Consider the following 26701-nt stretch of genomic DNA (forward strand, 5'->3'; position numbering starts at 1 on the left):
CAGTTGCTGTAGCCATTTTTTTTTTATCCTGTACACATTCATCTGCCCATTTATCGATGTGATTAAACGAAATTGGTGTGACAGAACTCAAACTTTTGGTCTACTGCTCTCATGTTCAGACAGGGGTTTGGATGAGAGTCTCGTTGCGTTCCCAACCAGCTGGTGACGTCATCCCAAGATGGCCGCACTGTGAATAAGGTCCATTGTCCAACAAGTTTTCTCAATTAATTTCCCTCTTTACAATGTGATATAAGTTTCTCAGTGAGTTATAGTTGATTGCCTCACTGAATTATCTGCCAATACCCAATTTTAGCAGCAGAATTTGATGTCCTGGCATGGCACGTCTGTGCGTAATGACATATTGAATGGGATAATGAGGGGATTGAATTAGATAATGAGGGGATTGAATGAGATAATGAGAGATTGAATGAGATAATGAGAGATTGAATGGGATAATGAGGGGATTGAATGGGATAATGAGGGGATTGAATGGGATAATGAGGGGATTAAATGGGATAATGAGAGATTGAATGGGATAATGAGAGATTGAATGGGATAATGAGAGATTGAATGGGATAATGATGAGATTGAATGGGATAATGAGGGGATTGAATGGGATAATGAGGGGATTGAATGAGATAATGAGGGGATTGAATGGGATAATGAGAGATTGAATGGGATAATGAGGGGATTGAATGGGATAATGAGGGGATTGAATGGGATAATGAGGGGATTGAATGAGATAATGAGGGGATTGAATGGGATAATGAGAGATTGAATGGGATAATGAGGGGATTGAATGAGATAATGAGGGGATTGAATGGGATAATGAGGGGATTGAATGGGACAATGAGGGGATTGAATGGGATAATGAGAGATTGAATGAGATGAGGGGATTGAATGAGATAATGAGGGGATTGAATGGGATAATGAGGGGATTGAATGGGATAATGAGAGATTGAATGAGATAATGAGGGGATTGAATGAGATAATGAGAGATTGAATGAGATAATGAGAGATTGAATGGGATAATGAGGGGATTGAATGGGACAATGAGGAGATTGAATGGGATAATGAGAGATTGAATGGGATAATGAGGGGATTGAATGAGATAATGAGGGGATTGAATGGGATAATGAGGGGATTGAATGGGACAATGAGGGGATTGAATGGGATAATGAGAGATTGAATGAGATAATGAGGGGATTGAATGGGACAATCAGGGGATTGAATGGGACAATGAGGGGATTGAATGGGATAATGAGGGGATTGAATGCGATAATGGGGGGATTGGAGAGTAGGGTCAAAAGGTAAGGTAAGAAAGAGGGGGAAGGGGGAGGCTTTGAAAAGACACATTATAGCAAAGCATTGGGATTGCCCCATCTCATTCTTTAAAATGTCCGTAATTTGAGTTTTAAAATCAGATATGGTGATGAGGTGCTGCAGTTTCAGAGTCTTCTGAAGCCCATAGAGACACTGCGTAACGCATCATCATTCAGAAGCCCATTCAGAAGCCACGCCCCAAGACGGGGGAAAACAGAAACCCCCCCTCCAATCCTGGCGTTCTCCTATGTCACGTGCATGGTTGCGTGTTGCACAAAATATCGTATATACGGAAGATCCACTCTAACTTACTTCCTTGACAGCTAGATCCACATTTTTCTTCTTGCCAATTCTCAATGGCTTCCTTGTTTTGCTCAGGAGTACAAAAAAACTTTAACTGGCGATTTTATACATTTGTTGTCTGCGCAGCCCAGCACACAACAGCTTTTAGCTATGTTTAATTCAAGGAAAATGACGCTGGTGTGTGGAAATGAACGGAGCTTTACCCCCGTGATGGGCGTGGCCTATTTCATGCAGTGTCTCTATTCCAGGCAGACGGAGCAGAGGAAAAAAAAGGCCCTTTTCCCAAACTCAGTGCGAGTTCTAGGTACTGAGGCGTATACAAAGTCCTGTGACCGTATAAGCTGTAAGCTGGGTTTGGTGTGATAGAGATGTGTGAGCAGAGATCAATCGGGAGCTTACCAGTGATTGCTTTATAAATGAAGGTGTACCAATGGAGCAGCTAGCCTGCGGGGAGACAGCGATGGCCAGCTTACCTTTGCATGCAGAGTGATGGGTCTTACCTTTGCATGCAGAGTGATGGGTCTTACCTTTGCATGCAGAGTGATGGGTCTTACCTTTCCATGCAGAGTGATGGGTCTTACCTTTGAATGCAGAGTGATGGAATGCAGAGTGATGGGTTAGTGATCTATAGCCAGTGATGAAACTGAATACACCATGGTAGGCAGTGTCCAGCATCATTATGTAGAGAAGTGGAACAGGCACGCATGTATAAGACATCATCTAATACTGGTAAAAGTTATATCCTTTAAGTACATGCAATCAAATGTCATTACTTGATGTAGGCTACTACTACAGAGGATTAGCGTTTTAAACGGGTTATCAGTCACCTGTAAAGAGAGTCAAACCTCACAACACTGCAAACACAGAAGAAATAAATAGCCTAAGGGAGAGAAGAGAGAGAGAGAGATTTAATTCAGTTAGACACTCAACATATCTCTTTCTCTGCTGGAGTGTTGACCTATGTTGTGAGTAGGAGGGAGAAATAATGTGTGTGTGTGTGTGTGTGTGTGTGTGTGTGTGTGTGTGTGTGTGTGTGTGTGTGTGTGTGTGTGTGTGTGTGTGTGTGTGTGTGTGTGTGTGTGTGTGTGTGTGTGTGTGTGTGTGTGTGTGTGTGTGTGTGTGTGTGTGTGTGTGTGTGTGTGTGTGCGCGTGCGTGCGTGCATGTGTGTGTGTGTGTGTGTGAGAGAGAGACAGAAGCTTACATAAGAATGCTGCCCTCTACAGGTCTACCTCACCTTTGACACATGCACATGCACAAACCAAGTCATTATGGAGTGAAGTGGGCTGGTTTTGGCTCAGCCATTATCTTCTTACACAACCCACTACAGTCAAGAGAGAGGGGGAGAGAGAGAGAGAGAGAGAGAGAGGGAGGGAGAGAGAGAGAGAGAGAGAGAGAGAAAGGGGGAGTCAGGGAGAGAGAGGGGGAGAGGGAGAAGGAGGGAGCGAGAGAGGGAAGATAGGGGGGAGAGAGAGACGGGGAAAGGGGGGAGAGAGATGTGTGTGTGTGTGTGTGTGTGTGTGTGTGTGTGTGTGTGTGTGTGTACTCACACTATGTCTACTCAAGTCATTTCTAAAATTAATCCAGTATAAATAAACCAGTTGTCTCTCTTTCAGCCCTCTGTCTGTCTCTGTAGCAGTAGGCTAGTAGCCCTCTGTCTCTGTATCAGCAGTAGTCTAGTAGGGCTGTGAATCTTCACTGGCCTCACGATTCGATTCGATTACGATTAATCTGTCAACGATTCGATTCGATTCGATTAAACGATGCATCACGATGCATCGCGATGCATCTTAAATCGATGCATCACTTTTTCCGCAATACATGATTTATTTTTTCTCACTTTCTTTTTTCTCACTGTGTGGCTACTTTTAAAATAAAAGTGCATTTGGAATTGCATTGTATTATGATCCATAATTAAAATAAACAACTGCATGTACTTACATTCTATTTTATTTGATTATAAAAAAAATAAAAAAATAAAATAATAATAATAATAATAATAATCGATTTTTGATATTTGTTAATCGATGCAGAATCGTGCACGTCCGCATCGCGATGCATCTTATAATCGATTATTTTTGACACCCCTATAGTCTAGTAGCCCTCTGTCTGTCTCTGTATCAGCAGTAGTCTAGTAGCCTTCTGTCTGTCTCTGTATCAGCAGTAGTCTAGTAGCCCTCTGTCTGTCTCTGTATCAGCAGTAGTCTAGTAGCCCTCTGTCTGTCTCTGTATCAGCAGTAGGCTAGTAGCCCTCTGTCTCTATCAGCAGTAGGCTAGTAGCCCTCTGTGTGTCTCTGTATCAGCAGTAGGCTAGTAGCCCTCTGTCTGTCTCTGTATCAGCAGTAGGCTAGTAGCCCTCTGTCTGTCTCTGAATCAGCAGTAGGCTAGTAGCCCTCTGTCTGTCTCTGTATCAGCAGTAGTCTAGTAGCCCTCTGTCTCTCAGCAGTAGTCTAGTAGCCCTCTGTGTGTCTCTGTATCAGCAGTAGTCTAGTAGCCCTCTGTCTGTCTCTGTATCAGCAGTAGGCTAGTAGCCCTCTGTCTGTCTCTGTATCAGCAGTAGGCTAGTAGCCCTCTGTCTGTCTCTGTATCAGCAGTAGGCTAGTAGCCCTCTGTCTGTCTCTGTATCAGCAGTAGTCTAGTAGCCCTCTGTCTGTCTCTCTATCAGCAGTAGACTAGTAGCCCTCTGTCTGTCTCTTTATCAGCAGTAGGCTAGTAGCCCTCTGTCTCTCTATCAGCAGTAGGCTAGTAGCCCTCTGTCTCTGTATCAGCAGTAGGCTAGTAGCCCTCTGTCTCTCTATCAGCAGTAGGCTAGTAGCCCTCTGTCTCTCTATCAGCAGTAGGCTAGTAGCCCTCTGTCTGTCTCTGTATCAGCAGTAGTCTAGTAGCCCTCTGTCTGTCTCTGTACCAGCAGTAGTCTAGTAGCCCTCTGTCTGTCTCTCTCAGCAGTAGGCTAGTAGCCCTCTCTCTATCAGCAGTAGGCTAGTAGCCCTCTGTCTGTCTCTCTATCAGCAGTAGGCTAGTAGCCCTCTGTCTGTCTCTCTATCAGCAGTAGGCTAGTAGCCCTCTGTCTCTCTATCAGCAGCAGGCTAGTAGCCCTCTGTCTCTGTATCAGCAGTAGGCAGCCCTCTGTGTGTCTCTGTATCAGCAGTAGGCTAGTAGCCCTCTGTCTCTGTATCAGCAGTAGGCTAGTAGGCTTTCAGCCCTCTGTCTGTCTCTGTGTCTTCTACAGAGGCACCATTGAGAGCCTGCTGACCGGCTGCTTCACTACCTGGTATGAGAACTGTACCACCATGGACCGCAGGGCACTGAGAAGGGTGAGGTGCGCGGCCCGGCACGTAATGTAATGTAAGCTGCCAAAACTGCAGGAACTGTACAACCAGCGGTGCCTCAGGAGGTCCCGGAAGATCATCAAGGACACGAACCACCCGCACAACAGCCTGTTCTCCCTGTTGCCCTCAGGGAGAAGATACAGGGTCCTGAAAGCACGCACAAACCGTTTGCGGGATAGTTTCTTTCCGCAGGCCACGATACTCCTCAACAAATAACACAAACACCTGGATTATTGACATTTGCACACCTCTTTGCACATTTGGACACTTTTTATATTTATTCCATCTTATTCTATTTGAATACCTTATTACTTCATTACCCTTCTTATTTTACTGTTTGCCCCAACTGCCTTTTAAATACACTGTTTACATTGTTTGCCCTATTTAACTGTATTGCTCTATTCTTGTTGTTGTGCTTGTGTGCTTTATTTGTTGTTTGCTGTGATTTTGTACCTATTTACCTACAGTACTGCACCTGGTCTGTAACGGAGCTCACAGCATAGGAATTCCACACGTGCGTACGGAGTGACAATAAATAATCTTGAATCTATCAGCAGTAGCCACTACTGTAGGCTAGTAGCGACCTTTACTGTGAAATCGCTTGATACAAACTAACTAGTGGAATTGGGGGAGGAGAGGGGAGGGGGGGAGGCTTTCTCAAGCATGGTGGCAGGACTCTAATAGCTCTCTCATGATGTTAAAAAGGGCTCCCAAGAAAATGTCCTACTTAACGTTGAATTAAGATTATAATATTAATAATATTACTTTAAAACTAAAAAGCGTCAATTGAAATCGTACTGGACGCGGTAGTACAGTACCATTATTAGGGGTTGGGCAGCTCTGCTGTATTTGCCAGAGTGGCCTTCTCCTAGATGGGCTGCCATTCATAGCCCCCCTGCCCATGCTATTTGGCCTGGGACAGTGGTCGAGAGGCGCCAGGCCATTTCAACACACCGGTAGGCCTGCATGCCTTGTCTCACTGCTGCTCCGAGATCCCCTACATTTTATCCTGGGACCGCAAGGTACCCAGTTTCCATGCATGGCCACAAGGAGGCACTGCAGGAGTCTTGGCGAGAGGCTGTACCGGCAGAAGAAGACTTCACCAGCTCTGAATCAAAGAGCATGGAAGGAAAGAGACGAAACTCCGGCCATTTTTGGAAACAGAATGCGCCTCGCAGTGGTCAGCTGCGGTAGCGCGGGCCCCTATAATCAGCCTCTCTAAACAGTAACTCAACGGGAGAACACTCTAAATTTCGTGGATTCACATCTTTTCTGGGCGTACTGTAAATCTTGATTGAAGTGGTGTAGTGCAGGGATGTAAAACAACAACCATATTGTGGAAACTAAGCAAAATTTTTCTTTTTTTTCTTTTAGTTTTTTCAAGATAAATAGTAAATGCAAAGGACCCGAGGTTAAAACCACGGCAACACACTTCTGACGGAGTGGACGACAGCCGCATTAGCTATTTATCTTGAAAAAACTAAACAAAGAAAACGAAACATTTTGCTTAGTTTCCACAATATGGTTGTTGTTTTACATCCCTGCACTACACCACTTCAGTCAAGATTTGCAGTACGCCCAGAAAAGATGTGAATCCACGAAATTTAGAGTGTTCTCCCGTTGAGTTACTGTTTAGAGAGGCTGATTATAGGGGCCCTCGCTACCGCAGCTGACCACTGCGAGCCTGTGCGAGGTTCTTTTGGCGCTGTCACGCTTCCAAAAATAAAAAATGGCGGAGGCTGCTGGGCGCTGATGTTGCAATGGGGCAATATGGAGCTTTCAGTTCTTTCCATAAAAGTTCTTTGTCTGAATGCACTGCTGTTATGACCCTGGGTCATCCTTTCCTCCTGTGTGTGTGTGTGTGTGTGTGTGTGTGTGTGTGTGTGTGTGTGTGTGTGTGTGTGTGTGTGTGTGTGTGTGTGTGTGTGTGTGTGTGTGTTGTGTGTGTGTGTGTGTGTGTGTGTGTGTGTGTGTGTGTGTGTGGAGCCTGGCACTCATCATTAAGAATTACACCTCTTTCCTCTTTCCGCTCTAGACGCCAGAACCGGAACATGTAAACCGGATACGTGCCACATTTTTATCGTTCCCCCGTTGAAACGCTGATTCCAGTTGTGTAGACCATATGCCATATTGCATCAACGTTATGTTTTATGTACTATATAACTTTTTAGTCAGCTCGTGTTATCAGGCTCTAGCTAATGCTACACGGAAGATTTTTCTGGTGCACGGTAACCGGATTGTGGTTCCTGCCATTGCACATTGGTCACACCCCCAGGTCCCGAAGCCAGACTAGTGCTTCACGGTTAATGAGTGATTAGCTGCAGGTGGTGCCATTCCTGAATCGTCTGGTCAGGTGACTTGGTTGCTGATCGCTGATTGGCTGCTGCAGCTGATTTAAACCAGAGCCATAATAGAAGAGTTGCGACATCTCCATTCACGCTAATGGACCAGTTTTTTTTTACCTCACAAAAGTTCCCGGAATTAAGGTTCTGGATTAAGCAGCGCTGTAGAATTGCAGCAAAATTAACAGTTTGTGATGTGCTTTGAAAGGGTCAGATGTTTAAAGAATCAAATTGTATATTATCAGCTAGTATTCAAACGTAGCGCGAGCCGCCTTCCTGGCTATTCTTTGGCTACTGAGTCATGCATTGTGGACCTCCACTGGTGTCACTCTCTTACTAGATTGCTCTGATTTAAAGAGCATGATGCAGGTTAGACACCACTTTGCATTAATATGTGGGACTTTTATGTAGCAATTAGGATTCTCTTTTGTTTTTTTGTTTTTCCCCACACATAGCTGCATCTAGACTGGTTTTTGTTAAGCATCTGGCACGCGCGCATAAAAACCCGCAAATCTAGCAATAACACCTGTGAGGATTTTAATACACAATAATCAATTGTGTCAATAATTATTACCTCCATTACACCCAGTACACCCAGCATCTGTCCCGGTCTGTCTGTCCGTCGAGAGGCGGACCTTCTCTCACCACCTCTCTGCAGCTGAAACTGGTCTCCTCCTGAGCTCCAGTGAGTGTCACTTGCGTTCGTCTTTGACGATAAAGTTATCCACCTGAGCCCATTCTGCAGCTGGGTTACACAAGCTGAGATGGCTCTCCAAAATTATATTTCCACATAGGCATTATTTTGAAAAACCGATTGCATATTGCATAACTACTAGATTTACTACTTAGTTGCGTTTGACCACTGTAACTATTAAAACTTCATAAAGTGCCATATTAACCATATTTAGAGCCCAAACAAACAGAAACGAAATAATTGCCTTTTGGAGAAAACATGGCTGCGTGGAGTTTTCTCTGCTCCTTCAGTGCCGAAATGCATTCTGGGCAGTGTTCAATTATCGTACTAGAGGGCCAAAAAGATCATTGTTGAGAGGTAAATGATCGTACAAATACGATAATTATCGTACGTCTGGTGTTTTGGAAAGTTTCCTGCTGTACACATTGACTGTATATTATTATTATTATTACAGTAAGTACAGTAGCCCACGTGTTGTCACAGGTGCACTGTTATCTGCACAGGTGGCTTTTTTTGAACATGTGCATTATAATGCCACCTTTTTCTCCATATTTCTGCCCTGGGGGCACGTTTTAATGTTGTTTTTGTGGGGTATTTTCATAAGAATCTTGAGTCCTAAGGTAAGTCCTCTTTAAGGTGCAGCCTCCTGCTGAGAGGATGGGATTAGTCCAGATAGGGCAGGATGGAAGAGCGAGCTCCCCCGGTGTTAAATCTCATGTGCAGCTGCTTTACAACAGAACATGAAAATAATACCACAATGATGCCAAAGCCGTTTTCTCATTTTCAGATAAGATGGAATTCTCCAACCAGTCCCAGCTGCCTGCCACAGCGTCAGGTTTGTAAGCCCAAGTCAAAAGGATATGTTGCGTTATATGAAAGCTAATACTGGATATCAGGGACTCCTAGACCACCCCTGCATCTGGGTATAATTAGTTTCTTAAGCAAATTCTGTCCTTTTTGTTATTCCAAAGGAAACGAATAAAAAGGGGATTTAATGACTTTCAACCAGTTTTGAGGATGCCAGTGTGCACGATTATAAACCGCACTCCGGCCTTTGTGAAGCAGCTTCTTCACATTGTTGTATCGGTCTCCTTCGTTGCCTTCCGATTTAAACAAATGTAGCCCCCCATTTGCGCGAGAGGCATGGGAGCTAAACCATTATGACCAACTGAGAAACGAACCTCCGCTGTCTGCGGTCACGGAGTCGTTAAAGATGACCCAACTATACACGGCTGCAGATTGGTTGCATTAAATCGGGGCACGGTGGTGCAGTGGTGGCGTTCCTCGCCTTGCACTCTCGCCTCACAGCAAGAAGGTCTTGGGTTTGATTCTCGCCTGGGACGCTGTCGGCACTGGGGGTGTGTCTCCCCATGCCCTCAGTGCCTGATGCCCCGGAAAAGGGCCTTTCTAGTGGCTCATTTCCACCACATTTTACTGCCCTGCACAGCTCGTCACCAGTCGGCTCTACTCGTTTCGGCCCGATGGATGTTCTGCTTCGACCGCCGTTCATCTGCCCCCGCCCACCCCCGCCCACAGCTGGTCGTCATAGCGACCGCATATCTGTCCTTCGCTTATAGCCGAAGTAGGCTATAACATAACGTTACAATTAAATCCATCCACAGAACTTTTAAACTCTTTATGAAATACTGGTGCCTCTAAATGACCTACAGTGTACATGGGCGAATGTGACAATCGGCCAGGAGAATGGATATCACTTTGTAGTTAGTCAAACTCACAGGCATGCGCTGCGCTGCGCGCGGACGGGAGAGGCGCAACAGAGTGAAGCCTGTACCCCGCGGCCTCTCACCAGGCAAGACCGCGGCTTCACCAAAGACCCGCTGCGGCCTAGCGGAGCGCTGCACTCAACTAACTACAGTAGCTTCCCGAGCAGCAGACTTTTTTCACTCTGAAAACAATTGAAACCACCGCCACGACTTTATTTCACCAGAGGCGAAGGCAGCAACACAAAAGACTGATGGAAATAACATAACAGAAGAGAAGGTAAGCCCACTAAACTGGTATGCAGCGCATTGACAGTCAGTAGGCAGAGTAAACACGATTCTGCCTGACCAATCAGTCGTCAACAATGTTTTCACGTCACCGTATGAACCCGGGTTGACAGAATAGAACCTCGACGAGGCAGGTACGAAAAGTAGCACGACTCGACCCCAACACAACCCGGGCTGGGACAGTTTAAACCGGTGGAATGAGACAATTTATCGAGTCGAGCGGAGCGGGATCGCGCTACTACCTGCGGTGGAAATGAGCCATAAGTGGAGTTTGCATGTTCTCTCCATGCTCCTTGGGGTTTGTTTCCTCAAAAACATCAATATGGACCCGACCCACCCCCCCCCCCCCCCCACTAAAAACATGCAGAAGATCGTTGTCTGACCAGCGGCGGTTGGAAGCAGTTGATCTCCGGGCGCTTCACTGCCTGAACCATGGAGGAGGATGAGCCAGGATGGGGAAAATGCAGAGGGCAAATTCCACAGTGCCTCTAAGCATGTGTGTGTGTGTGTGTGTGTGTGTGTGTGTGTGTGTGTGTGTGTGTGTGTGTGTGTGTGTGTGTGTGTGTGTGTGTGTGTGTGTGTGTGTGTGTGTGTGTGTGTGTGCAATGTGTATTTGCATGAATTGGTGCATTTGTGACAAATAAAGACTTTTGTCTGTCCATGCCCCTTTCCAGGATGTACACCTGTTTTCTTTGCAGCACTCGGCAGAGGAAAACAATGTATCTGGCTGCACATTTGATGGTCTGTATTTTGCTGTTAATGTATGGTAATGAATTAGTATGCACAAATCTTAATACAGTGGAATCCTCTTATAGTGATCACGGTTATAGTGATCAACCGCTTAGATTGATCAAAAAGCTTGGTCCCCGAATCCTTCCTATACACATGCTGTTTAAATCATTTGCTTATAGTGATCAATACTCCTCCTTTTGGGGCTTGTCCCACCTGAGAACAATGTTGTTGTTTTTACTACAGTAATTACGGCTTCAAGCCCCCTGCTATGTTTGTATCTTCTACTTCTTCTTCTTCTTTTCCTTCCATAAAACTGTATATCTCAGAAACCCTAAGGCCCACTCTAACCAAATGTTGTATCTAGGCTAGAAAACTCACCCACTACTCAGAAACAAAAAACTACACCAATCTACCAAGGTTAGGTGATATTACCAACACCTCATTTCCTGTGTTTCTATACCACTGGGCCAATCCCTAAAATTTTGCCCAATCACAGATTATGACAGATATTCAAGCCTCTTCGGGGGCAATAGGCTTGAAACCCTTGTATTGCCGCTTGTGGCCATATTCTTATCAGGTTTTTACTTACAAGCTGCCAAAAATGAGCCAACGAGATACAGCAGTGATACTCGGTGCATGTCTGTATATGGAGAGATCACGGAATTTTGTCTGTGGAGAGATGGCAGCGTGTCTGTCTACGCGAGACTGCTGTGTTTGAAACAGCTGGAGTCCTATTTTACTGTATGGATTTTTAAACTCAATAACATTAATTTACTTTATATGTACTGTATTCATGTAATACATATACAAATGTCAATTAGATGGTAATCTGCATGAGAAAAAAAAAATCGGTTATAATGATCATCCGCTTATAGTGTATCAATTTGACCCGTCCCAAGGCGATCACTATAAGAGGAGTGCACTATAGTGGCACTTATGGGCTGGCCTGTTGTATTTTTAGCACCTTGTTATATACCTTTTTATACAAACACAAGATCTCAAGTCAAGACTTTAGAGGCTGTGGAATCGTATTTGTCTACGAAACCTTTTCAAGTAATCACAGTACAAATCAGAATCAAGTCACTATAGAACCCAAGTCAAGCCATGTCTCAAGCAGTTACAATTGTGACTTGGATCCAAGTCATGTGACTCGAGTCGCCCACCTCTCTCTCTCTGTCTGCTTCAATCATTATTGGCTGATATCAGGGAGGGCAGCGAAACTTATACAAATACCACAAACACACACGCGCACACCTACACACACACACACACACACACACACACACACACACACACACACACACACACACACACACACACACACACACACACACACACACACACACACAGGGAATAGGTTTTATATTGCATTCAGTATCAAGGCTGCTAGCCTTTTCATTCATTACGTTATCATTATAATGGAGGGAGACACACACACACACACACACACACACAGGTGTGTGTTCACTTATGCTCTGATAAAATAATGTTTGTGCGGTCATTTGTAGCATTGTAGTAGACAAAGGAGAGAGAGAGAGAGAGAGAGAGAGAGAGAGAGTGTGTGTGTGTTCTGCTGTAGGTAACAAGTAGAAACAGATGGAAATGATTGAATTTGCTGATGGTGAGCTTCTATTTAGAGCCATAGAAAGAGAGAGGACAGAGAGAGAAATGGGGGGGGGGGGGGGGGGGGAGAGAGCAACAGACACCTCTTAAAGTGGAATAAATGTGAAAACAGCACCACTCTGGGGCCACATATGGAACTACAATTCACTTTTAATTAAAATTCGATTCAATTCAGAAAGCTCTACCAGGTGGTTTAACATCAGTCAATATTGTCAACCTAACAAAATGGCAATATATATATATATATATATATACATATATATATAACATAATAATAGCTCTACATTCCGACAGGCACTGATAGCGTGGTTGGTCAGTAGGGTGGGTCTCCCAGTAAGTGTGTGGACTCCTCTCTGTTGATTGCATAAAAGTGTCATGGGATCCTCTCTCCTGATTGGATACAAGTGGGATGGATCCCAGATCATTTATTTTCTGTATACTGCAGAGCAAAGGACCCATGTTACTGACCAAACACTCTATATCAGTGATGGCTGTCAGAAAGTAGAGCTAAATAACACTTACACTTTATTTTTGTTTTATTTTATTCAATTGTATTTTATTTTAATACCACTTACAGCACCTTTAACTTGTGTGTGTTACTTGTAATGCGTTACTATCCAGCCCTGACTGCTACCAATACTAGCTATTACTACTCCTAGAACTACTGCTGCTGCTGCTGCTGCTGCAGCTGCTGCTCTGCTCATTAAATACATGCAGACAGGTCAGCCTGTCTCCTGCAAGTTCAACCACCAGGGTCAAAGTTCAATCTGTCAGCCTGTGTGTGTGTGTGTGTGTGTGTGTGTGTGTGTGTGTGTGTGTGTGTGTGTGTGTGTGTGTGTGTGTGTGTGTGTGTGTGTGTGTGTGTGTGTGTGTGTGTGTGTGTGTGTGTGTGTGTGTGTGTGTCGCCCAGACATGGCTGTTGGCCATGTCTGGGCATCTGTCGCTCTAGTTGCCCATCAGCTGTCGTGTTAGCGGTGTATTCAAATGCAACTTTTTGCCCCCCCGACACAGAGATGTGAGGTGACGTATCGGTCGGCATAGTTGCTGCTAGTCAAGTGTTCAAGTGTTTTTGGTGTGTCAGCAACTCAAGGAGGCCTGACAGAGACACTGCAGTTGACCCAAAAAAACACAAAACCCCTCCAAGAGAGGGAGAGAGAGAGAGAAGGGGGAGAGAGAGGAGAGAGAGTCAGAGAGAGGGGGATAGAGAGAGAGGAGGAGAGAGAGGGGTAGACAGAAGGGCGAGAGAGAGAGGAGGAGAGACAGAGAGAGGGGAAAGAGAGAGGTGATAGCTTCCAGTCTTCATCTTGTCAGACATGGAGCTGCAGAGGTGAGCTGTGGATCTGTGTTTCTTGCTGTTTTCTTTTGTTTCTGTTGATGCCATGATGTCATCATGTGATACAGTATGCAGATGATGTCATCATGTTGATTTATATATATTTTTGTAGACTAACCCAGTTCCTGGGCCCAGTTGCACAAAGCACCTTAGGTTAAGATTTCCCATAGAGTCCGAGTTAAGGTGTCCATGAAATAGAATTGGCTGCGCAAAACACCCTAAAATCTTGTGCTTATGTTTTCCTTAAAATGTTTAACCTTATGGAGAAGATTTAAGGGTGTTTTGTGCAGCCGATTCTATTTTATGGACACCTTAACTCTTAACACTAGGGAAATCTTAACCTAAGGTGCTTTGTGCAACTGGGCCCTGGTTCTTAAAGGTCTGTGGTTAACAAAAGTTATGAAACAGCGAAGTTTGTGTTCAGCAAGATAAGTCTTCACAAATGAGGACCACTTTTATCAATTTTGAAGTATTTTCTAAAACTTGTGTTAAAAAACTGATGTATACGTCTGTTAGTCTGGTCTGGTGGTTTAGATATGAAATTGACAGATTTTTTCTTCTCATCTCTTCATGTGGTGGAACCACGGTCAGATCTGAGCTGTGCTGGGAGGACGAGGAGGAGGAAGAGGAGGCAGACATGACGGTGGTAGGAACAGTATGAGAGGTTTCTCAGTCTGTCTGGAGCTGGAGCTTTTTCTCCATATTTCTGCCCTGGGGTGCTCTAAAAAAACGTTTTCTTTCTTTCTTTTTTGGAGGGGGGGGGGTATACGTATAGTAAAATTAAATAAATCTGTGAGAAATCAGATTGTATTTTATCTAATAGTCTCATTTCTCATGGATTTTTGTGAATCCGGTTAATGATTCTAGTTGTTTTCTTCTGGTTTTGAAGATGTGGTGTCGAAGGAGATAATAATCAGCTATTGTTGTACTGAAGTTGAATATTTATTTTATCGATGTTTTGGCTGCAGCTGCCTGGAGTCATCACTGTGTGTGTGTGTGTGTGTGTGTGTGTGTGTGTGTGTGTGTGTGTGTGTGTGTGTGTGTGTGTTGACCTGTGACCCCATCAAACTGTCTAACCTCTCACCCTGACATGTGATTGATAGATAAAAAAAGTGACATCAGAAGTGGGTCGGCACCAGTCCAGCTGTCACTGTCATGGTAACTGTGGATATTATGGGATAGATCTGTCTCTGTTATCACTGAACCATTATAACACTATAACAGTGTGTCCGCCATGTACTAGTGCCCAAACCTCAATGGTTAACTTCATTCACTTCAGAACTCAACAGTGACTGCACACTTTTTCGTGGTTCCGGTTCTGGAACTGAATTACCCATTCATTTTCTCCATAGACCTTTGGGAAAATACTTATATAGAGAGTTTTAAACCTGGAACCAAAGCCAACCAGCTAGCAAGAGAGAGAATCATAACCATAAAACATTTGATTCATAGCAAGAAGAAAAACATTGAAAGAGGGGGGAAAAGGCAAAGATACAAGAGTTTGTACATAATATTATTTTAAGAGTGAAGGAACTACTCATCCCTTAATGCAATCCATTGTGGCCCATCAAATTAGCGGATGATTGAGTGACAGAGGGCTTCAGCCAATGGGAGAACACTCTGACCGGCAGTGGGCGGGACCGGCGGTGTAAACCACAGCTAGTAACCCGGGCGTGTAGTGGGTAAACTATCTAAGGCTTAGATGGGTGAGTAGCCATAGTTAGCAATACCAGTTGATAACAATGTATTACACAGTATTTTGAGCATACAAACATCGTGGACAGTAGGGCATAGAGTAATGTGTGTATGACTGGGGGTTAAGAACTCACACCCGAGTTTCAGCCTAGGACGCACCGTTTTATTTGATTTTTCCCTAGTAGGAAAATTCTGACCTCCGAGTTATAATTGAACGCACAAACAGTACACGCTGATTTGACCAGAGCTTCCCCTTTTCAATCTGCCAATAAGGTTTATCCCAACAGAGAGAGAGAGAGAGAGAGAGAGAGAGACAGAGAGAGAGAGAGAGAGAGAGAGAGAGAGAGAGAGAGAGAGAGGTCAAGTCTGCCGTGTGACTGAGCTGTCTATACTTTTTATTTTAGTGAGCGTTCTCAGTGGCATTTGAGTGGAGCTTCCCTTCAACGTGCTAATAAAGTTTTATATGAGGCATCAGGTAGAACGACAACAAGTTAAAGAGACGAAGAGGAGAGGGAGAGAGAGAGAAGAGAGGAGGGAGAGGTCACTCAGAGGTCATGTCCTGAGTCAAAGATAGAGTTCATTAGATGATAAAACATGAGCACAGCATCAATCTGTCAATCAAAGCTCTCGGGCTGTTTCTGTCCAATCACACGTCCAGGAGGAAGACGCCATGTTGTCTCCTAATGAGCCGTCTACCTCCTCATCGGAATATTTGTTCCATCTTGAAGAGGGCTGAGTGTCAGGTGATGTCATCGCCCTCTGGTGGTCATGTTGGAGGTGCTCAGCTCTCTGAGCAGCTGTGTCAAACACCTTGCATTGATGAGAACCGAAGGCTAACGGTTGGGACACGCCAGAAGCGTCTCCGAAGCAACGCGTCACGGAAGTGTTGAGCCAGGGGAGCCTCGCCATTCACACCAGAAGCACTTTGCTTTGCTCCACGCCTCGTTCTGTTTTGCTCCACGCCGGTCACAACTTGGGGCGGCTGTGGCTCAGGAGGTAGAGCGGGTCGTCCACTAATCGCTTTGGATAAAAGAAATCGGTGGTTCGATTCCCGCCTCCTCCAGTCTGCATGTCGAAGTGTCTTTGGGCAAGATACTGAACCCCAAATTGCTCCCGTTGGTGTGCCAGCACCCTGCGTGGTAACCTGCCGCCATCGGTGTGTGAATGGGTGAATCTACCTACTGACTGTAAAGCACTTTGGATAAAAGCGCTATATAAATGCAGGCCATTTACCATTTACAACTTGTACTGATTTCATGCCCAGCTGCTCGCGGCTCGCGTCAAAAATAGACCCGACGGCGAAACTCTCGCATCAGCATAGCGAGGCGCCGCGGCCGGTGTGATAGGTCTCCCCTGTTATGCTCACACATAAGAATACAATATAAAATATCTCTCTCTCTCTGTGTGTGTGTCTCACTCTCTCTCTCAGCAGGTGGAGGGGCGGTGTTATGAGTCATCTGTCTCTCAGGAGAAGCAGGACGTCCTGAACACCAGCAGCCTCCACGAGTCTGACCGTCCAATCAGCCTCAAGGTGAGTGTGACCGTCCAATCAGCCTCAAGGTGAGAGTCTGACGGTCCAATCAGTCTCAAGGTGAGTCTGACCGTCCAATCAACCTCAAGGTGAGAGTCTGACCATCCAATCAGCCTCAAGGTGAGTGTGACCGTCCAATCAGCCTCAAGGTGAGAGTCTGACGGTCCAATCAGTCTCAAGGTGAGTCTGACCGTCCAATCAACCTCAAGGTGAGAGTCTGACCATCCAATCAGCCTCAAGGTGAGAGTCTGACGGTCCAATCAGTCTCAAGGTGAGTCTGACCGTCCAATCAACCTCAAGGTGAGAGTCTGACCATCCAATCAGCCTCAAGGTGAGTGTGACCATCCAATCAGCTTCAAAGTGAGAGTATGACGATCCAATCAATCTGACTGTCCAATCAGCCAACTATGGCTACACTGACAGGGACAGCTCACCCTAAAATCCAAAATACCGGTACATCTTTTTCCTTTCACATGTAGTGCTATTTATCCATCTATATCCATCTAGAAAAAAATGGACAGAGCTGCTGTCTGTCTCTCAGCCTGTGTGTCTCTCGTTCAGACGGACAGAGCGGGGCGTCTTCGTCTGGAGACGGTGGACGACCTGCAGAACCTGCTGCTTCTGAGGAAGAGGAAGAGAGAGAGGAAGAGGAGGAGTCCAGCCTGTGGAGCGGCTGCTGGCCTGGAGCCAGCCCCGGTGAGAACTGCCTCTATGTTGTCACTGTTAACCCTCTGACCAAGTGGTCTCACGTGGTCAGACCCAATGTCGACATCAGCAAGGAGGGTCTGAATCACATGTCACAACTTTTTGGAAACCAAGATGGCGATCCATCAAGATTCTGAGGGAGAAATCTGATTGGCTGGGCTCGTCACAGCCCAGCCAATCAGATTTCTCCCTCACCGCCCACGAGGTCCGCGGTTGGCCAACTCATATGTCTGTCACACATCTTCGTTTTTTGTCTTGGGGGGCGGGCGTTAACCACTTTTCAGAGTTGTGTTCCAGACGTAGATGTATCTACCGCTCGCTACTGCGAGACTAATGCTTATATCTTCCTCTGCCATGGAGGAAAGAGAACGAGCCAATCAGCTGCCTATAACATAAAATCCCGCCTCCTGCTTGTTTGTCTTCTAAAGATATTCTAAGGGAAGCTTTTGGTAGCTGGTTCCTGTTAGCACTAAATATACAAAATCATCCATGTGTCCCCAGTGCAGTGGATCATTAACTCCTATGCTCAATTAGTATGCACTATGGTGAGCGATAGTAGCTCAATGCTAACATTTTGGAATACACTAAATTGAGTGATAATAGCTCAATGCCAACACTTTAGCATACACTATGTTGAGTGATAGTAGCTCAATGCCAACACTTTAGCATACACTATGTTGAGTGATAGTAGCTCAATGCTAACACTTTTAGCATACACTATGTTGAGCGATATAGCTCAACGCTAACATTTTAAAATACACTAAGGACATCAGACTAGGAGGCCAAATCTGATTTGTGAACTTTAATGACCTACAGTGGCGTGCCTGACCAAGTTGGTGCCCTAGGCAAGATTTTAGCTGGTGCCGCCCCCCCCTCCCCCAAAGAAAATATAATAAAAATGATAACGCAGCTAATCCACCACTGCAGTGCAGGCTCAGAATCGCCCTTCCAGTGGCGCTGGAAGTACTTTTAGGTAGGGGGTGCTGTAAGGAAGGGACTATCGGTGCTGCCCGCGAGGGCAACTACACCCTAATGGGGGAGCAGTTGACTAATGGGGGAGCAGTTGCCATAAGCGTCAAAGATGACTTCCATGGGTTTACATTGAGTTTAGTCGGAAAGCCCAAGTCGTTTCATGGGTCGCTCAAGGGTACCATGTTAGTAACAAGCGACGCACAAGGGACGGGACAAAGAGTCAATATGCTACGTGCTCAGAATGAGAACGTGTTGTTGAGTGATAGTAGCTCAATGCCAACAATTTAGCATATGTTGAGTGATAGTAGCTCAATGCTAACACTTTAGCATACACTATGTTGTCGTGATAGTAGCTCAATGCTAACACTTTAGCATACACTATGTTGTCGTGATAGTAGCTCAATGCTAACACTTTAGCATACACTATGTTGAGCGACAGCAGACTTGTTGCTAAGACTTTACTGCTCACTCACTGTAGGTGGGTCACTGCCATGTAAGCTCAGCCTGTTTGTCTCTCAGCCCTACTATGTAGATGAAGAGGATTTCTTTAAGGCCTGTGATCAGAGCCAGCTGGTGGTGATAGACAGGTACCTGTCTATAGGAGGAGACCCCAACGCCTGCGACAGCGTGAGTCTCTGCTAACACTCTCCATTAGTTTCCATTAGCATTTCTAATAAAACAGAAATACTATAAAAATGTGTGTGTGTGTGTGTGTGTGTGTGTGTGTGTGTGTGTGTGTGTGTGTGTGTGTGTGTGTGTGTGTGTGTGTGTGTGTGTGTGCGTGTGTGTGTGTGTAGTTCCAGCGTACAGGGCTCCACAGAGCATGCTCCAAGGGCCACACTGATGTTGTCGGAAGACTGCTGGCGGCTGGAGCAAATATACACAACAAAGACAAGGTAGCACTACTATACTGTAAACACAGCACACTGAGGTAACAAAGACAATGTGGCACTACTATACTGTGAACACACTGCACACTGAGGTAACAAAGACAAGGTAGCACTACTATACTGTGAACACACTGCACACTGAGGTAACAAAGACAAGGTAGCACTACTATACTGTGAACACACTGCACACTGAGGTAACAAAGACAAGGTAGCACTACTATACTGTGAACACACTGCACACTGAGGTAACAAAGACAATGTAGCACTACTATACTGTGAACACACTGCACACTGAGGTAACAAAGACAAGGTAGCACTACTATACTGTGAACACACTGCACACTGAGGTAACAAAGACAAGGTAGCACTACTATACTGTGAACACACTGCACACTGAGGTAACAAAGACAAGGTAGCACTACTATACTGTGAACACACTGCACACTGAGGTAACAAAGACAAGGTAGCACTACTATACTGTGAACACACTGCACACTGAGGTAACAAAGACAAGGTAGCACTACTATACTGTGAACACACTGCACACTGAGGTAACAAAGACAAGGTAGCACTACTATACTGTGAACACTGCACACTGAGGTAACAAAGACAAGGTAGCACTACTATACTGTGAACACTGCACACTGAGGTAACAAAGACAAGGTAGCACTACTATACTGTGAACACTGCACACTGAGGTAACAAAGACAAGGTAGCACTACTATACTGTAAACACTGCACACTGAGGTAACAAAGACAAGGTAGCACTACTATACTGTGAACACACTGCACACTGAGGTAACAAAGACAAGGTAGCACTACTATACTGTGAACACACTGCACACTGAGGTAACAAAGACAAGGTAGCACTACTATACTGTGAACACACTGCACACTGAGGTAACAAAGACAAGGTAGCACTACTATACTGTGAACACTGCACACTGAGGTAACAAAGACAAGGTAGCACTACTATACTATGAACACACTGCACACTGAGGTAACAAAGACAAGGTAGCACTACTATACTGTGAACACTGCACACTGAGGTAACAAAGACAAGGTAGCACTATACTGTGAACACACTGCACACTGAGGTAACAAAGACAAGGTAGCACTATACTGTGAACACACTGCACACTGAGGTAACAAAGACAAGGTAGCACTACTATACTGTGAACACACTGCACACTGAGGTAACAAAGACAAGGTAGCACTATACTGTGAACACACTGCACACTGAGGTAACAAAGACAAGGTAGCACTACTATACTGTGAACACACTGCACACTGAGGTAACAAAGACAAGGTAGTACTACTATACTGTGAACACTGCACACTGAGGTAACAAAGACAAGGTAGCACTACTATACTGTGAACACACTGCACACTGAGGTAACAAAGACAAGGTAGCACTACTATACTGTGAACACTGCACACTGAGGTAACAAAGACAAGGTAGCACTACTATACTATGAACACACTGCACACTGAGGTAACAAAGACAAGGTAGCACTACTATACTGTGAACACACTGCACACTGAGGTAACAAAGACAAGGTAGCACTACTATACTGTGAACACACTGCACAGTGCACACTGAGGTAACAAAGACAAGGTAGCACTACTATACTGTGAACACACTGCACACTGAGGTAACAAAGACAAGGTAGCACTACTATACTGTGAACACTGCACACTGAGGTAACAAAGACAAGGTAGCACTACTATACTGTGAACACACTGCACAGTGCACACTGAGGTAACAAAGACAAGGTAGCACTACTATACTGTGAACACACTGCACACTGAGGTAACAAAGACAAGGTAGCACTACTATACTGTGAACACTGCACACTGAGGTAACAAAGACAAGGTACTACTATACCACCGGCACCCTCAGGCATCCCCCCCCCGCACATGCATGCAACTTGTATAGGACAAATCAGCATGACGTCACTTGCCACCCAGAAATGCGGATGAGTTGTGGCAAACAAACGTTAATATCTAAAAAACTAGATATCACATCGCTTATATTTTGACATTCTGAGTGAGAGCAGAAGTAGCTCAAGAGTTTGATGTATAATATATACATGTCATGTTAAGTTGTGTGAACTGTCAGTTTTTAAAATGTAAACAGAGTTAGCCGGGTAGAGTCAGACACCACAAGCCTCGCGCCACTTGGGCTCCATAGGGTTCCATTGCCATTGCCACCCAGATCCCTCGTATTCTACCCAAAAAGGGGGCGGGGATCTGTTGTGATGTAGACCATGGCTGACCAATTTGGGGCCCGCTTGCCAAACTTGGCCCACACTCAGTTTGTTTTGGCCCTCCATGATTTTGAAAGAAAAAAATCACTACCAATATTATTGTCTTTCAGAGGCTGTGGGGGGCTCATTTTTAAAGCTAGCTTGACGATACGTTTACCATATGAAACTAGAGGTCCTATTTTAGATTTAGAATGTCAATTGTCTATAAAATATAATTTCATGGAATTTCATGTAACATCAACATTTATTTTGGCCCACAGCCATCCATCCAGATTAATTTGGGCCCTAGCTTCATCGGTAAGAATTGGGGCACCTCTGATGTAGACTAATGCAAAGGGCTAATACCAATTGTAATACTAATGCTAAAGATGGAACTTGTCATGTCAGATCCATGGTTTTTAATGATATCAAGATCTTTGCCTCAGAACTAACAGGAGCTCACCAAACCTCTCCTCTCTCCTCTAGTTATGGTCTACTTGTCTTCACTCTGCATGCAGAGGAGGACATCTGTCAGTGTTGAAGCTTCTTCTGAACGAAGGAGGAGACATTACAGCCAGAGACAAGGTACTACGACGACGACAACTACTACTACTAATAATAATAAACTATTTCTATAGCGCTCTTCAAAAACATAAATTATTAGTTAAATGGGTAAAGATTGAGTGTCAGCAGCATAACAGTGGACAGAGATGTTATGATTCCTAATTATCTGGCCAAGTGGGAACATACAGATACATTAATACAGTCTGGCTGTGATCAGTCATGGGTCCTTGGGTGCTGGAAGTGGTATTGGAGGTGCTCCAATCTTCCCAATGCTAATGCCAATGTGCCCAATGCCCTATAGGGCAGAGACAGGGAGTCTGCCATATAGGGCAGAGACAGGGAGTCTGCCCTATAGGGCAGAGACAGGGAGTCTGCTCTATAGACGGTTTTAACTTGACAACAAAAACATTCTAAATTGAACCCCCGCTCACTTCCAGTTGCAGTGTTTGCTATGGACATAAAAGAAAAAAAAACAAATTCAAAAAAACATTCAAGTGCAGGACTGACCATTCCGTGAAAACCGTCTATACAGCTGAGCAGCGAAAACAAAAGTAACGATGTCGAGTGAATATTTCTGCAGTTTGCCGAATGCTGAGAAAAAGTGCTGTGGGGTTGCGCTCTGGTGAAAACCGTCTATAGGGCAGAGACAGGGAGTCTGCCCTATAGGGCAGAGGCAGGGAGTCTGCTCTATAGGGCAGAGACAGGGAGTCTGCTCTATAGGGCAGAGACAGGGAGTCTGCCCTATAGGGCAGAGGCAGGGAGTCTGCCCTATAGGGCAGAGACAGGGAGTCTGCTCTATAGGGCAGAGACAGGGAGTCTGCTCTATAGGGCAGAGGCAGGGAGTCTGCCCTATAGGGCAGAGACAGGGAGTCTGCCCTATGAGTGGGCATTTTCCTTCAGATGAGACGTTAAAGCGAGGTCCTGACTCTCTGTGGCCCATAAAGATTCCATCAGCACTCACAAAGAGTTGGGGCGTAACCCCGGTGCCCTGGGGGTGGGGGGGCGACCCCCACGGTGCCTTGAGGGGGCAGCACTTCATAGATTAATATATTGATACTCCTGTGTCTGTGTGTGTAGTTGGACAGCACTCTCCTCCATGTTGCTGTGAGGACTGGACACTATGAGTGTGCTGAACACCTGATCCACTGTGGAGCAGAACTGAACACCCGCGATAAGGTGGGTCACACATGTACTCACACTCTCTCACACACACACACACACACACACACACACACACACACACACACACACACACACACACACACACACACACACACACACACACACACACACACACACACACACACACAGAGCAGAGTTAATGCCACTATTTTAAACAACAAAACATAAAGTGAAAAGAAGCAGCACCTGCTCATGTGACGGAGGTAGCATGGTGCTGGTCTTCCCAGATCGGTAGAGGGTGGAGCATGTTTTATGTTTTATGTTTTATTTCAACTATTGTATTTGCTTGTTTTGTCTACATTCTTTTTAATTGTAAAGTTTGGGACCATGCTTCATGGTGATTCTCCACTTTTAATTAATTGATTGGTTGGTTGGTTGATTGATTGATGATTGATGTATGTGTATGCATACATACATGTGTGTGTGTGTGTGTGTGTGTGTGTGTCAGGAGGGAGACACTCCTCTTCATGATGCTGTCAGACTCAACAGGTTCAAACTGATCCAACTGCTCCTCCTGCACGGAGCCCACACACAGCTCACCAACCTGGTAACCATGGAAACCTCTGACCTCTCTCTCTCTCTGCCTGTCTGATCTCTGCTGTATTCAGAGCCACATACTCCATACTCCATACTCCAAACGCAGTATGTACTACAGTATGTACTACATACTGCTTTTCATATGCAGTATGAAACTGGTAAATGGATGTAATTTGCAGTATGCTAGGCTATGCCATGTAGTATGCCAGGCCAGGCTTACGCCCATGCTACACATCTTGCGTGATGGCTACTTCGCTGAGCTGCTGCGGCTCACCTTATGCTCTAAAAATCTGGTTCTCTAGTGGTATGCAGAGGAACCTCTGGAATGTATTTAAAAAAATAAATAATTTAAAAACATACTATCAAAATACTAGCCTAGGTAAACCCAGCCCCCACGTGACCTGCTCTCTCAGTTCCCAGTCACTACTGAGAACAGGTCTGAGAGCAGGTCACGTGGGGGATGGGTTTACCCAGGCTATCAAAATACTACTACAAATTAAAATACCCTTGAGATCATTGAAATGGGATTTAAAAATCACGTTATTATAAGTTATAAATGTGGTTTTCACGAGTTTCCCAAAGATGAACATTGACCTGAGATATATGGTACCTATCTGACGATTGTAAGGAACAGATTCACCACCGTTTTGTCACTAAAGTGACCGGGCGGTTTGCATATTGGAGTTTTTTTCAGAAGGTAGGCTACTGTTTTGTCAGAGTGCAGATTTTGCTTTTGTTTACATGCATACTACATGCTACACTTTGGCCAAATCAGTATACATACTGCTAGTACAGTAGGCGGCTTCAAATACAGCCTGTGATCAATACAGCCTGTCATTCATAAATGATTAATGATTTGGATGAAAGTTTGATCGATGATACATCTCGTTTCTGATTGGTTAAAGGGCTGCCCGCTCATCAGGCTGCTGAGGAACGTTCTTATTTTACTGTTGAATGATATCTCTCTCTCTCTCTCTCTCCCCGTCTGTCTGCCTCTCTCTCAACCTGTCTGTGTGTATGTGGGTCTCTCTGTCTCTATCTCCCTATCACTCTCTCTCACCCGCCTCCCTCTCTACCCGTCGGTCTGTCTCTCTGTCTTTCAGGAGGGGCAGTCTCCTCTGGACGGAGTGTTGGAGTGGCAGAACGAAGCCAAGACTCTCCTTAGCAGCCAGAGCCACAGGAAGTGATGTCATTTCAGAGAGGAAGTTTATTCACAGCTGTCAATAGATTCAGGATGTTCAGTTCATTCACAAATCTATCAATTATGAGACACAAACATGCACACACACACACACACACACACACACACACACACACACACACACACACACACACGTGTGTGTGTGTGCGTGTGTGTGTGTGTATGTATGTATGTATATATATATATATATATATACATATAAACTAAGATGTTAGAAAGAATTGTATAAGAAGAATATTAAAGTCTGGATAAAAGCATTAATGTGACTGAAGCTACTTCTGTCCACTGCAGTGGATATCGCCGTGAAAGTTCCCCAGTTGATTACTTACATTAAGACAGTTCTTTTTTGTATTACAAGTTTTGTTATGTTTACATATGCAAATGAGGCATACTATAATTAAATATGTACTCATTTGCATACAATTCCGGAAGCCAGGTCCAAAATTCCCTCTGTAAAAACCTTTGGCTCTAATATGTCAACAAAATGAAACAAGAATTTTGAACCCGGCTTCTGGAAATGTATGCCAATGAGCACATATTTAATTAGATAAGCGCTTAACGGGCTGAGGGTTCTAACAGGCTCAGGCCCTTAACGAGGTGGAAGTCCTAACAGGCTAAGCCCCTTAACGAGCCAGCTGTCAGTCTTGGTTTTATTAGAGCTGTTTGAACCTTTGGAACTCTGTTAAAATGAATTGCTTAAATTAACAGTTACAGTAACTAATGTGTGTAGTAATCATTTACTAATCATGTTCTTGTTAGCTAAGGTACTGTGGTTGGGTTGACGCATGAAGTCACTGAGGTTAAGGAGAGCAAGCTTATGGACAAGGCTGTTAATAAACAGTTAGCTAATGCTTAATTACTGTACTTTCCCCCCCATTTTCTCCCCAATTGTACTTGGCCAAGGCCCTTTTCACACTGGCCATTTTGTGTCGAAAAGGCACGGTAAACACAGGTGCAAGCAAAACACTAATAACTTCCAATCATGGAAGTTGGAAACCCTCATTAGTGTTTTGCTTGCACCTGTGTTTACCCTGCCCTTTCTACACAAAATGGCCACTGTGGGGAGAGTTGTAAACTAGCACATGCTCCCTCTGATACATGTGCAGTTCCCAGCCGCTTATTTTCACCTGACAGTGAGGAGTTTCAAGGGCAGGGCGTAACGCGTGGGGGAAACGTGCTATGGGATCCCCCCAGTTCCCCTCTGAACAGGCGGCCAGACCGACCACAGGAGGCACTAGACCAGCGACCAGGGCTCATACCCTTAATCTGGCAGACACGGCCAATTGTGCCTGTATGGACACCTGACCAAGCCGGAGGTAACACAGGGGCTCGAACCTGTGACCGTCGTGTTGGTAGGCAGGGAATCTACAGCACCGCTGCACTATCCGGGTGCCCAATTACTGTCCCCTTATTGCGAAGTGTTACCAATTAATATAAATGACAGTTATTAAATGCAGTTTATGTGACATATTTATCTTGTTTTACTGTA

General features: G+C 44.9%; 1 protein-coding gene across 1 annotated transcript; it reads left to right on the plus strand.

The window, feature by feature from the left end:
• Positions 1–1281: 1281 nt before the first annotated feature.
• Positions 1282–25198, plus strand: LOC310772960 (uncharacterized protein; the record flags this gene model as incomplete). Its single annotated transcript, XM_083632914.1, has 11 exons — positions 1282–1310; positions 4854–4943; positions 14278–14332; positions 16814–16912; positions 17474–17608; positions 19109–19216; positions 19387–19485; positions 22215–22313; positions 23370–23468; positions 23923–24021; positions 25115–25198. The coding sequence occupies 11 exons, from the start codon at positions 1282–1284 to the stop codon at positions 25196–25198; spliced, it is 996 nt and encodes a 331-aa protein (XP_083489040.1).
• Between the last annotated feature and the right edge of the window lie 1503 nt (positions 25199–26701).

The sequence above is a fragment of the Poromitra crassiceps genome (genome assembly GCF_964638095.1).
Source record: "Poromitra crassiceps genome assembly, chromosome: 3".
Classification (NCBI taxonomy): Eukaryota; Metazoa; Chordata; class Actinopteri; order Beryciformes; family Melamphaidae; genus Poromitra; species Poromitra crassiceps.